This window comes from Alosa sapidissima, chromosome 19, assembly GCF_018492685.1.
Source record: "Alosa sapidissima isolate fAloSap1 chromosome 19, fAloSap1.pri, whole genome shotgun sequence".
In the NCBI taxonomy this organism is placed as follows: Eukaryota; Metazoa; Chordata; class Actinopteri; order Clupeiformes; family Clupeidae; genus Alosa; species Alosa sapidissima.
In genome coordinates, this window is record NC_055975.1 from 18,473,812 (window position 1) to 18,487,557 (window position 13,746).

The window sequence follows — 13,746 nt, forward strand, 5'->3', positions numbered from 1 at the left end:
AGAGAATTGCAACACGGGGGATTTTGTCTGTAGGTCTCTTTCGGTCTCGGACAATAGCGGCCATTCAAGGAGAGACACAAAAAAAGTGTTTAGGAGGAGATGCAGCGAGAGAAGAGATGCGGGCAGTCCCCTCCATATGTGAAACAAGGTGGTCCAAGCGAGCTGACAAAAGACCAGGTGACAGGGACGATCCGCCACTGGGAGCCGGGATTAATAAGATAGGGGGTCGGGGAAACAAGAAGGTCCTGTCAGGGGGATGCCTTACAGATCTCTCCTCTGTCTGGCTCGAATATACACCAGGCCCAGACATTTAAATGAAGAGTGCAATCCCGTAAACATTTGCAAATTACGTTTCTTGCATTGCGCACAATGTCCATTTTGCTGTTTAATGCATCTTTTATGTACAGGTTGCAGGTGGTGGGATGCTCTCGCTCTCTCTCTCTCTCTCTCTCTCTCTCTCACGCACTCTCTCTCTCTCACACACACACACTATATATTCGTATTTCATAAAAGGCTGTAGCATTATACGTGCATATATAAGTGTTTTAAATGGATTAATTCAATATGATATGAACATAAATTAGAATAAAAATCTTTCACGTTTAAGGACATCTTTGCATGTAGTAGGCCTCATTCTATTTAATACTTGGTGATTCATTGGTGATTCATTTAGAGTTTTAAGTATCTCAAATACAGACCATGCCAAAAATATTTCAGGTTAATATATATATTGAAGGATTAACCCTAGAACTAATTTCTTTTGCAAACAATTAGTCACATATCGCTATCAATATTATTATCTAAATTGAAATAAAAATGTTTTTATGCAAAGTACATTTCATATATATGGGACTGCAAACAACGTTTAGAGCAAATTGTTGGCTACATTTTATTCATATTACAAAAACACTGAACATAAACATCTGTTTCCAAGACATCTGCAGATCGTTAAAATTGTAGTTATATAAAAATATAAAAATAACATTCATTTACGCAAAGTTATAAGCGACAGAATCCACTAAAATGTTCATCATATTCGAATATACAAAACAAGACTATAAAATGGCAGTAAAACATATAATATGTGCAAAATATCTTCTGGTATTTCTGAAAGAACTATGTTTAAATAGTTTTAATCAAACACACCTCAAACGGATGTGACAAATATCTTCATTCTAAAAACTGATCCAATTTCGTGAAGTGTTTGTATGAGTCAAAACGGTCTCCTTGTTGGTGTCTTAGGTGAGATTTTACCAAACGAAATGGTGTGAAGTGGGCACAGAGTGCGTAAAGTGCTGAAATCTGGGAAATAGGCCGAGCGGCGTGGGATGCTGTAAAGACTGGCATCCCTGAACGCTGTAGTGAGGGGCAGGTGCTGCTGAGGCGACCATACATCCGTTTCTCTCAGCGCCGATGAAGCAAGTCTGGTAGGGTTTGCCATCTCGCATTAGGACAGGGACCATGATCCTCTGCAGCACCGCTGGTTGGCCGAGGTCCGAGGGTCCCTCGGCACGGGCTCTCTTCATCTTGTAGCGGTGATTTTGAAACCAGATCTTCACCTGCGTCGGAGTGAGGCTGAGCAGGTGCGCCAGTTGTTCGCGCTCGGGAGCCGACAGGTAGCGCTGGTGGCGGAAACGCCGCTCGAGCTCATAGGTCTGCGCTTTGGAGAAGAGCACGCGGCGCTTCTTCTTCTTGTCGCTCTCAGTTTCCAATGAGGCCTCCGTCGGATCGAGTGAATCAGATGTGTTATCTGGAGTGCCTTCATCTGATGCTGTAAGTAAACAGAAATGTTATATGGTTGCCTTGAATGCATTTGTGTGATGACAGGCCGAACGCTTTAATAGACAAAACATGTTCATAATTATGTAAAAAAAACATTCTTACAACATCAATAACATTAGCCTTCCAAGATTGATTCTCTAAAGTTCATACAATTCTAAATTCTAAATAAAATTCTAAATGTTGTGGTCACTTACATATGCAGTGGTTTCCGTCAATATTCATCCATGACGAGTAGGCTGCATCGGAGACTGGATCCGCCCGGAAACGTGGAATAGTGTTCCCCTCGTCCTCGGGTAAATCCAAAATGCTTCTCACGGTGAAACTGAATTTTGTGGAGACCGACATGTTTGCGTAAAAATGTTTTGGTTTTTTTGGAAGCTCCAGCGGGAGATGACAAAATGCCTCTTCAGGTTATCCAGTTGATGTGCAGATAGACAAGCAAGGTGCACCCACTTCCACGCCAAACCCCTCAATGCCTGAGTAAGTGCCTCGGAGGGTGTTTATATATAAACAGCACTCAGCGCTGTTGAACACTGTCTCTTTTCAGGCCTCTCCGTCTCAAGGATGCAAAGTACCTGAATGAGCCGGGTACTTAAACTCCAGTGATGGTAGGTGTGAACCCAGGAAAGAATAGCAGTGGCTCGCACAATGTGCTAAGGAAACACTCTTCATCATTACCGATTCGGTCTGAACAGTGAAAAGTGGGAAACAGATAATGGTAATTGTTTAGGCTGAATCACGTCTTGGGTGGCAAGTGACAACAAGAACGCACATCCCTCCCCCAAGAGCAAATAACGTGCCTGGGTATTTGCATACAAAGTGATCCATTAGGATGATGTCTAGAGTTGGTTTAACTAATGCATTTATTGGTGTATTGTCGAACCATCGGCAAATTGTTTAGAACATAATGACAAATGTTATCAATCGTATCATAATCTTTACAAGCACACAATCAGGCCTGCCAGATTCCACACATAGTTTGATGAGGCAAATAAGCCAAGAAAACAAAAAGGTGTTTTACTGTTCTCATGCTGATGGACACAGTTACAAAGTTTGTGTTGTGTTTATCTTCGTGGACCTGGTTCCTCCTGTAGCATTACGCAATACATTTAGGCTATTCTAGTGCTATCTCTCAGTATGCCTTGAGAGTCAGGCTTTGCTTTTGTTGAAAGAGCTTAAGGGTTGTGCAAACAGTGGACAATTTTGGGTTATTTTTGGACCGGTGGAGTGTGTGGGGTTGCTTTTGAGGATGGAGCAGTCAGTGGCTCGCGTCCATCTCTTCACGAGTGAGTGTACACTAGGCGGGTGTGAGGAGCCTGAGCCGTTCCCATGCCACCGCCGTGGACATGCACGGCCTCTTCCTCTATCATAGAGAACGCGCCTTGGTGACAGCGCGAGCCCTCCCGGCTGGGGTGCTGGATGCACCTCTATGAGACAGCCTGGGTGGTCGGGCCGAGAAAGAGTGAACACAAATACATGCCAACCAGCGCGCCAGAACAAAAGAGGGAAATGTAGCCCCGCGTCAGAGACCCGTTGGAAGCATTTGTTCCAGTCAAGATTTTGCATTTGTTCAGTCGTGGAATAATGCATGATTGACGCCCGGCTACAATGTCCTTTAACTTTCTCGGATAAATCCGCGCTTGTTCCTTGTTGTCATGGTTGTGAAAGGGACTGAATGGGATCTTGGCTGATATCTACTGCTACACGTCTACTACCGCCCAAGTCTATACACCATTATTAGTTATGCGTTTCGAAACAGAATCAAAAGCGCTTTAGTCCGCAGTGACACATCAAGTCGCAGGCCCTATGTTTTTTTGTTTTAATGCGCGTTAAATCAAAATGATGGTGGCCCGGTTTTAAGGCTTTTTGCTGTTCCAAAAAGTTTCATTGATGGCGACATTAGGCAAGTGCAATAGTCACAGGAGAACGCGGTTGCTCCGTAGCCTCTAATTTGTGATACAGAAGCATCTCTCATAAAATCAATCAGTGAACAGGGAGACAAGTTGATTGTAGGCCTTATATAAAAGAGACATACTTTTTGTGTTTTTGTTTTGGCGTCCAAGATGTAGGCTTAGGTGTAGTCTTTATAGTTGGCTGAAATGTTTAAGTTATTTTTGTACCTCTATTATATTGGGTAACTATGGAGTTTCTATGAAGAGAAAGGGATACTGTTTGTGGTAATTCACTGACCATTCCACAGAAAGCATAGCCTACACTCATCCCAGTTCCATCGAAAATTCAAACGGATTTGGCGAAAGGATTGCCACAAGGATTGTTTCGTTTATCGTGGAGTTGACTTAAGGATTACATAATGTAGCAAGTGCTCCTCCGTTTACCCAGTAGTCGTACACAAAGTGCCAATTCTCAAAGGACAAATGGAGGTTCTCGGGGAGAAAGTTCTGTACCCTTAATCTACGAACCACCGACTGTTTCCAGGAGGCTTCAACAGAAGAGCCTGCTCTCCAGACGCCGAGAGCCCTCCACCGACAAATATTTACTTAAGTTCTCTATCCTGATTTTCATAACAACCAGGCTTTCGTGCCTTCGAGACCGTGTTGGGAGTTGCCTCTTACATATTATACCCTTCACAAGCTCATATGGATAGCAAGTGTATCTTGAGGAAATTAATAATCTATGATCTGAATATTTTTGTTTTATTTTACAGATGTGTTGAATTGAACAGTTTTATGCTAGTTTTGGATAATCTGTTTCAGACATGTTTTCAGTTGTCCCTCGATAACTTTAGACAGATGTAATACACACTTATATATCAAGCTAATGCCGTTTTGACATTTTGCAGTTGAACGTTTTTATTAATATTATATTTTCATTCCCTTTAGATAGTATGGGGCTAGTGGTCTGAAATGGGGCCCGTCTGAAATAGAATACAAAAGTCTATTATCACAAAAGATCAGCTGATTGCCTTTCTGTAAAACATCTCTGTGCTATAGCCCTATAAATAATGAGGGTTTTGTTGTTGCTATAACGAATCAAGACAGAGATGTTTTACATCATTAGGTTTGGTTAGATACTATAAGCTAGTCTGATTCAGTACATGCCTCACCTCAGAAATGGTCACCTCATCTTATGTCTTACTCAATGCAGAAAAACAGAAATCACAAGCAGAAACATTTAAATCACTATCAAAGACTGTCTTTTGATGGTTTAGACTTATGCTATTTCAATATGTGTTTGTGTAAATACATTAACTCGCATTGTAAAACTAATCTTCGTTACAATTTACAGCTAAACATTTGTAATGGAGCCTGTACGCGGCTAATATGATAAAGACTTTTTCATTTTAAATTAGTGCAATGGCGAAGGCCTACACCAATACAACACTCTACAGAACCTTAACATTGTTGCTTTAGGTTCGTTTGTTTTTACAGTCGTTCATGAAACATGCGAGTGAAAACGCAGGGCCGCCGCTGTTCGTTTGAGAGGTGCTGAAAAATCTATTAATTTGAATGCACTATGACAAACGTTGTAATTGACATACAAACATTCTGTGTGCTACAGCTTGTCAGGCTACTATGTGCTAAAGCTAAACATTCACATTTACATAGATAAACGCAGGCTTGTTGAGAGCCCATGGTTCATTACAGATGGTGTATATTGGCCTGTTTTGCTATCGTGACGAGAGGTTTTAAAAATAGGCCTATTGTCTATCTACAGTATCTACTGAACATTGGGGACATTTATGAAGCACAGGTAAAGCACACTATACAGAGTTTTTAGATTAAGATAGTGTGATCGGCCTCCAGAGATACATTTTAAACAGTGTCAGCTAAAAGCTCCTTCTTAATTATTTAACAGGGGAGCTTGGGTCCAGCCTTCATTAGGAAAATCATAGCAGAGGGACACCTGGACTGTAAGACTTTTCCGTTCCAATTGTGAGCTGCTATGGTGAATACCTAGCCTGAGGTCGTCATCAGAGGCGGACAGAGTACACAGCTTCATTATTTGAGTAAAAGTACAGATACCATTTGCTAAATTTTACTCAAGTACAAGTAAAAGTACAACAGTCAGATGTCTACTTAAGTAAAAGTACTGAAGTACTTGTTTTTAAAAGTACTTGAGTATCAAGAGTACAAGAGTAGCCTACATTTTCTAAATATTGCATTACTACTGCCACAGTGCTTACATTAATGTACAGAAACGTCCTACATGCAGTTATAAAAAATGTTAATGTTAATACCTTGGAGAATGTAAAAGGAATTGGAAGTCAAATCAAGTCATTTTCATCTTTTTACCATGTTGCCAGGGATGGGCAGTATTTCTAATACATGTATTTAAAATACGTATTTCAAATACAAAATACTATTTTGTAATTGAAACACTTGAAGTGAAAACTATCATTAACTTGTTCAGAAAATTGAAATAGTCTGGCTAGGTGGGGCCACAGGTTGGCACATTCCCGGGATGGACCTGCTGCGTCTTCATCCATTGTTTCGTCCATGGTTTCGTCTCTTATCTAAATCTGACCATGGAGTTGCCTTTGGCGGAAAGCTGAAGGTGATTGCTGATAGGCTGTCCCAATCGGTGGCGCCTGCACAATCCAATCACGTTTGAGAGGGAAACAACAAATTGAGGGTTTCTGAGATTTTTCTTTTTTCCTTTTTTTTTAGAAGTAGTAACAGGTACTCACGGTTATGGATAGAAATGTAGTGGAGTAAAGACTACAATATTTGCCTCTCAAATGTACTTGCGTAAAGTCATGGGTACACCCCAAAAATGATACTCGAGTAAAGTACAGATCCCTCAAAATTGTACTCAAATAAATGTACGTTACTGTCCGGCTCTGGTCGTCATACTCAGTTCTAGTCAAGTTTGAGTCTGATACTGATCCATGATCCATTGGGACGTGGGTCATGTTTCAACTAATACAGTAGGGAAATGCCTCTGCACAAATAAGAGCAACGAAATAGCTTACCATGAGCTGTAGGAAGAACACCCTAACCATCCTTCTTCTCCACAAATGCTTTAAAGTTGCTTGAAGGATGTTACGCGCGGTTTCTAAGCCAATTTTTTTGTCACATACAGCAAACATCACCTCACCATTCGCTAGCTGCCTGCTGCCTGAACAACATCATGTCACAATGCAAAAACGCTGTTTTCCCTTGATGATAGTGAACCTGGAGTTTTCCCACATATCCACTTTGTTTTCAGAAGTGATACCTCTGTTTTCGTGCAAATGAAAGGCCAAACCGCATGGAATATGCATTTTTCCTATGTGTAAACGGGGTCTTAGAAGCCATCTGTCTAGCTTCTAGCCACAGTGTTTTTGTTGCAAACAAAATCAACTGAAGCTTGCTCAGATGACATATGCACTGTTGCTCATCTGTCCATCATCGTACAAAGCCCAATTTGATTGGTCCAAACGGCTCTGGTTCGGGCATAGTTGCTCCATCAGACCGAACTTCCTTCCTTTATGGGCAGCCGTGGCCCACTGGTTAGCACTCTGGACTTGTAACCAGAGGTTGCCGGTTCGAGCCCCGACCAGTGAACGGAGGAGCACTGAAGTGCCCTTGAGCAAGGCACCTAACCCCTCACTGCTCCCCGAGCGCCACCATTGTAGCAGGCAGCTCACTGTGCCGGGATTAGTGTGTGCTTCACCTCACTGTGTGTTCACTGTGTGCTGTTTGTGTTTCACTAATTCACCGATTGGGTTAAATGCAGAGACCAAATTTCCCTCACGGGATCAAAAAAGTATATATACTTATACTTCCTGACCTGGGGCGTGTTTCCCAAAACCATAGTTGCTAACTAAGTTCAAAGAGTATGGAGTAAAAAGTTCAAAGAGTATAGAGTATAGGGCTTCTATACTCTTTGCTAAGTTAGCAATTTTGTTGGTTGCAATACAATTTCCCATTTCCCATTAGTCTACTAAAGTGGGGCGGGACCAAGTTCGGCTGGCATCCACACCATCCCACAGGGTAAATTTATCATGTCACGTTGGCGTCTGCCAAAGTCCTTTCAGGGAAGTCCCTCCACTCATTGGCCATAAAGTAACGCTTTTTGGACACTTATCAGGCATCTATTTCGACAGAAATGCACGTGCGCAAGGCTTCACTACACCAACCTTGCTCCAGCTTGAGATCACAACACATGATTGGCACAATGTATTCACATGTCTACTTTTTTGCCGTGCAAGGGGCAGGATATTATTACATTAGCCTACATTACATTTGACTGACGCATTTTCAGCCAAAGCGACTTACAACATGGTAAACAAAAGCTTTTAAAACAGCTTTTAAAGCTTTTAAAACAATTCTCTCAACAACTCTAGAACAATTTAAAAAGGTAGCGTACAATAAAAAAAGTGCATCAGTGAGTGCTGTTTTTATACAACTAAGTGTCAGTTCTAGTGTGGGGGCGGTGGTAGTGTAGTGGTTAAGGAGCTGGGCTAGCATGCAGAAGCCTGAAAGTTGTCAGTTCAATTCCTGGCTTCCACCGTTGTGCCCTTGAGCAAGGCACTTAACCCCAAGTTGCTCCGGGGACAATGTGATCCCTTGTAATATGGCTGACATATGTAAGTCACTTTGGTCAAGAAGTATCTGCTAAATGTAATATAATAATAATAGTCAGGTGGTTAGTGTTAGAATTAGCAAGACTAGTTGTAAGTAGTGTTACGAGAGGAGATATTCTCTGAAGAGCTGCATCTTCAGGAGTTTTTTAAAGATAGAGGGAAGTAGTAGGAACTGGTAGCGCGTTCCACCAACGAGGAACAACAGATGAGTTTGGATTGGCCTGAGCGGATATGTTTATGTACAGTTAAAGGGACACCAGGCAAGCTTGATGCTTTTTCTTTACGAAACTCCCCCTCGCTCGGTCTAAAGCTTTTTTCCTTTTCTTTGCATCTTCCGTCAAGGGTTTTCGCTGCTTCTTCACTGGCTCTGCCATTATACACACGTTTGCAACAATCGCTAGAGTTTCGTTAGCCTGCCTCTGCTGTATGCAGGATGTAAACTGATCCTGCTTGGGTCGGCGGGTAGGATACACCGAACTTGCAAGTGGGATATTCTTCTAACAGGCAGTAGGGGCGGGCGAGAGAGTCTTCATTCGCCCTGTAATGAGTCATTTAACCATATACCAACTTACGAAGATGATTAATTAACACGAAAACGTTGCCTGGTGTCCCTTTAAGAACACAATTATTCATACCCCTGGCAAATATTGATTTAATGTCGATTTTCTCTTGACCAATATGTTTTTTTTGACTGACACTGCCACATGCCAAAACGTTGTAAGACAATGTGGTAGAAAGTAGAAGAAAAAAATAAGCGTTTTTAACTTTTTTAACGTTTTTATATTAAAAAAAGGGGTGTCCACAATTATTCATACCCTTTTAAAATAAATCACTGGAAACATCTTTATTTGCAATCAAAGCTCTTAAAACGGTTCTCATAATACATACCAAGTCGTTCCATGTCTCCACAATGATTGTAGGCCTACACCGCACCTTTTTAGCTGCAATCCGGGTTTTGAGGCAGGGACGATTATTTGCATCACTCTGGCCTTGTACTCACCTTTTTCACGGATTGCGGTCTGGACTCTGGCTGGGCCACTCTAAAATATGACATTGTTCTCTGTTAACCATTTCTTGACTTGTTTGGCTGTATGTTTTGGATAATTGTATGGTTTAATGGTCCAATGATGCCTATTGGGGCAGGTCTCTTGGCACACTGCCTGATCTTTTCCTCCAGAATCTCAGTGTAGCCTCTTGCTTTAGTGTTACCGTTTACATTGAAAAGGTCACCAGGTTCCCCTGGTTGAAAAACATCCCAAAAGAATACTTTTCTAACCCCCACAATTGAAATGGACATGGTGTCATTGGAATCTCAGGCCATGTCCCTGGATGAAAGCTAAATTACTGTCCAGGTGTGCCCTTATAAAGGTTTAGATTAGTTTAGATTAGTTGTGCATGTTTGGAGAAGAGTGATTCATGCTCAGCATCCAAGATGACCAAGTGATCCATTTTGAGATGGAGTGAACATTTCAACCACCAAAACACCATCCACAATGTGGAGAATACTGTAGCTATAGAAATGTATTAGTTTTGGGTGTTTTTCAGACAATGGGACCTGGTGAACTTCTCAAAGTAAACGGTAACACTAAAACAAGGGGCAAATTGAGAATTTTGGAGGAGAAGATCAGGCTGTCTGCTGAGAGACCTGCCCCAATAGGCGGCATTAAAACCACACGATGATCCAAAACATACAGCTAAACAAGGCAAGAAATGGTAACCGAGATCAATACCAACATTTTAGAGTGGCCCAGCCATAGTCCAGACCTCAATCCATCAGAAAAGTGAGCACAAGGCCAGAGGGATGGCAAATAATCACTCTTGACTGAAAACCCAGATTGCTGATAAAAAGGTGCTGTCTAGAATCATTGTGGAGACATGGAGAGGCTTGGTAGGTATTATAATAACCATTTTGAGAGCTGTGAATGTAAATAAAGATGTTTCCATTGATTATTTAAAAAAGGTATGATCAATTTTGGACACGCCATTTTCATAAAAATGTTAAAAAAGATGAAAATGCTTCTTTTTTTGATTCCATGTTTCTACCACATTGTCTTACAACCTTTTGACATGTGGTAGTGTCATTTTCCGTCAGAACAAACATATTGATAAAGAGAAAATCAACATTGAATCAATATTTGCCAGGGGTATGAATAATTTTGTTCGTAACTGTAGGATATGTGTAGCCATATTGTTACAAACTAACCCCATGCATTTCTATGGAGGATTTTTTTGAGTGCTGTGTCTCCTCATTAGAAAGTCTCTGCGTAGGCTACGTCCTGTAGGTGACCTCAATGAGTCTTTCCCTTCTATATACTTATATATCCTTTTAAATCTAGTGATTGGGGTGATGCTTTCTGCTATTCTTCCTGAAACTGGCAAGTGCACAGAGCCACCAGGTGGGGATCTCCTGCCCCTTTACCCTCCGACTTCATAGCATTTTACATACAAAAATGTCAATCAAATTATTATTTAATTATTCTCAACAATTGTGTTTGAGTTCTTCACTGCATGAGCCTATGCGCCTTCCCCCCTTGACCTCACTCACCCTAGGAACCACAGTTAACGCGCATAAGGGTTAACAGTTAACGCACGAAAGGTCACGTCTCCCAAAACCGACTTGATCGGCGACAGTACCATGCCTCGGTCTTGGCACTGTCGCTATTGTGTGAATAAAACATGCTATAAAATTCCCCCTTCCACCCCCTCGTGAATCTGTGCCTCTGTACCTTTTAGTCTGGGTTAGCCTACACAAGGATGGCTGTAGACGGCTACATGAAGTTGAATCATGCAAACACGTTTCTAAGCAAAATTTGGATCGAAAGGACGTATTGACTTATTGGTGTATACTGACAATAAAACTCTTGCTACACAAGAACTCCTTTGAGAAGAAGCATAATCTTGGTGTCAAATGAAAGCTAACCCTCTGGAGTTTCTTGTTTGTATCTAGATTGCATGGAAGTGACTGTCATAGAATCAAAGAAAAAGTATTACTTCACATGAATCTGCTATGGTGAATAAGTTTTCTAAAAAATACACTGAGCAACACAAATAAATTTGTGAAAATTTCACTTTATAGTCATCTACTTGGAGTTACAGCTTCACACGACCTGGTTCAAGGCCTCATTGTGTTTCTAGGCCACTTCAAGTAACCTAGAGGGCCCAAATGTGGGCAGTTCCAGAGATGTATGTTACCAAGCATTTGATGATGGGCCAAAGTATGTGGGAGCAGTGCCCTCCTAAGTAGATGATGTGCAATGTAGGGCAAAACAAATTCAAAATGGGGCTGGAAGTTAACAGACTAGGTTAAATAGTTACCCACAGCTAACAGCAACATAACAGCAAATTAGTTTGGCGACACATAACGCAGTCAGTTGAATATTGATCCAATCAAATTGGCACAGGGTTAACTTTGCTCCCTGTTGCTGTTGCTGACATTCATGGTGAGCAGCTGCCCCCTAGAGGTAACTGTGGTTAGATTTGGCAGTGCTGCAGACAGTATTTTAACTTTCACACAGTCCCTTTCACACTCACACTCACACTCACACACACACTCACACACACTTGATTATTGGAATATCCAAATATTTACAAAGAGCCAGTTATGTTTCACATGATAATACAAAAATGGGCTAATAGTTTCAACTATTAGAGGTGCTGGTCAGGAGGTTATAAAATTAAAACGAGAGTAACATCAAGACATCCTAACAATAACATTTAATATTTGCAAATTCATTCAGCTTCCCAATGAAAAGAGTAACAGAAAAAGGTTACACCATCACCAGACACTTGCACCTGGATTCTCAGACTTATAATGATATGACGTGTTACCATTAGTATTACATGTCGTTTGGAACAATTGGAATGTTTCGACCATTTAGCTTTGCAGGGTGTTCCTGTCTGACATACCAATTGTATAATGCAGTATAGCCCATGCAAAACTCATCATATACACCAGGGGGTGCTGCTGTCTTATTGAATTAGCGCAGACCATCTTTTAGAAAGAGCAAAGGCCAATATTTGTATGAGGCATGACACAATTAGGCAGGATTTTGATGTCATGCTTTTTCATGACAAATGTTACCTACTTTGCCTACTAGATCACAATTAAGATTATTGTCAGATCTTGAAATAGATGCAAATGTGAAAAAAACAAAACAATGTTTTTGTGTTTCTGTGTTTGCTGCTGGTTAAAGAAAAGGTTCTAGAAAGACTAGAAACGGTTTCAAATAGTCAATGTAAATGGAAAAATATTTATGTTGTGACGAACAGACTTGAGATCAAGAAATGTGGCCAATTTTTGTCGATAAGTGACTTTTTAGTGTTATTCAACAAATAGGTTAATTTCAGATTTTTTTTCATGAAATAATATTTAAAATAAGTTCACAGTTTTTCTGATTGGATGATCTAGGGTAGGTTAAATCAAGCTGGAATGAATTATCCCTTTCGTTGCCATCCAGGTGTCGGCTCTAACAGCTGTCAACGTGATAGATGCTTCAAAGGGTCGTAAATATAGTCGCTTTTGCCCCTCTCTTGTGAAACCTGGCTTTGCCCCTGAAACACCCATACACACGTCGTTAACCTGAGTTCGTCCTCATTACGTCGGGATTCAAGTTACAAGGGCTACTCAACCCCGTCAGAGGTGCTAACCTGAAAAGGAATTTAATGGTGTCAATCCCATTCGGTAGATAAAGGTGACAGTCATCAGTTGATCCTTTAAACTGGTTACAGTAATGTGATCCAGACCGTCTTGAATTTGAAAATGATGAATCATTCAGACGATTTCTTACAGAGACAATATGGTTGATTATAGCCTAACTGTATCCACAACATCGCCGCATTTGTTAACCTTGTAACTCTGAAATCAGAAGAAGTCTGTCGTGTTGAATGCGAGCCTACTGCATGGTGCGAGCCTACTGCATGGTGCAATTGGCTCTGTAAAATGTCAAGGTGCAGATTAGCCTATTCAACATTGAGAGCCCAAAAAGTGAAGGCTATTCTTCGGAGGCGACACACACAAAAAAAAGAAGTTATGATCGCTATTTATGCACACAGGCTGTTTTATTAATGGCAGACATTATCATTGGCCTATTAATACAAGTATTACTATAAAAGATGAAGACTTACACGGGTCTAGTGAACAAAAGTAATACTACATTCTTCCTGCTTTGCATAATGAGTAAACTCGTTAATTGAAAATATCCATATATCAGGATGTTTTTTGCCAATGATTGCAGCTGTGTACAATTGGTTCTCACTGTTACAAACTACAGTGTATTCCTAAATGTTAGCCCTCGCTTGACCGACAGAGGCCCAAGTGAGACACACTAAGAGATAAGAACAATGGAAATGGTAATGGATTTATAAAAAGATGAGAAAATCCAAACGGAAGTTGATGCCACATTGATCTGGCTCCCCACTTGGAGCCAACGCTGTAT

General features: G+C 41.0%; 1 protein-coding gene across 1 annotated transcript; it reads right to left on the reverse strand.

The window, feature by feature from the left end:
• Positions 1–1,026: 1,026 nt before the first annotated feature.
• Positions 1,027–2,221, reverse strand: nkx2.9 (NK2 transcription factor related, locus 9 (Drosophila)). Its single transcript, XM_042072253.1, has 2 exons — positions 1,977–2,221; positions 1,027–1,771 (listed from the first exon to the last, which is right to left on the reverse strand). Exons 1-2 carry the CDS (start codon positions 2,125–2,127, stop codon positions 1,251–1,253), a joined length of 672 nt encoding a protein of 223 aa, XP_041928187.1. The 5' UTR covers positions 2,128–2,221; the 3' UTR covers positions 1,027–1,250.
• Between the last annotated feature and the right edge of the window lie 11,525 nt (positions 2,222–13,746).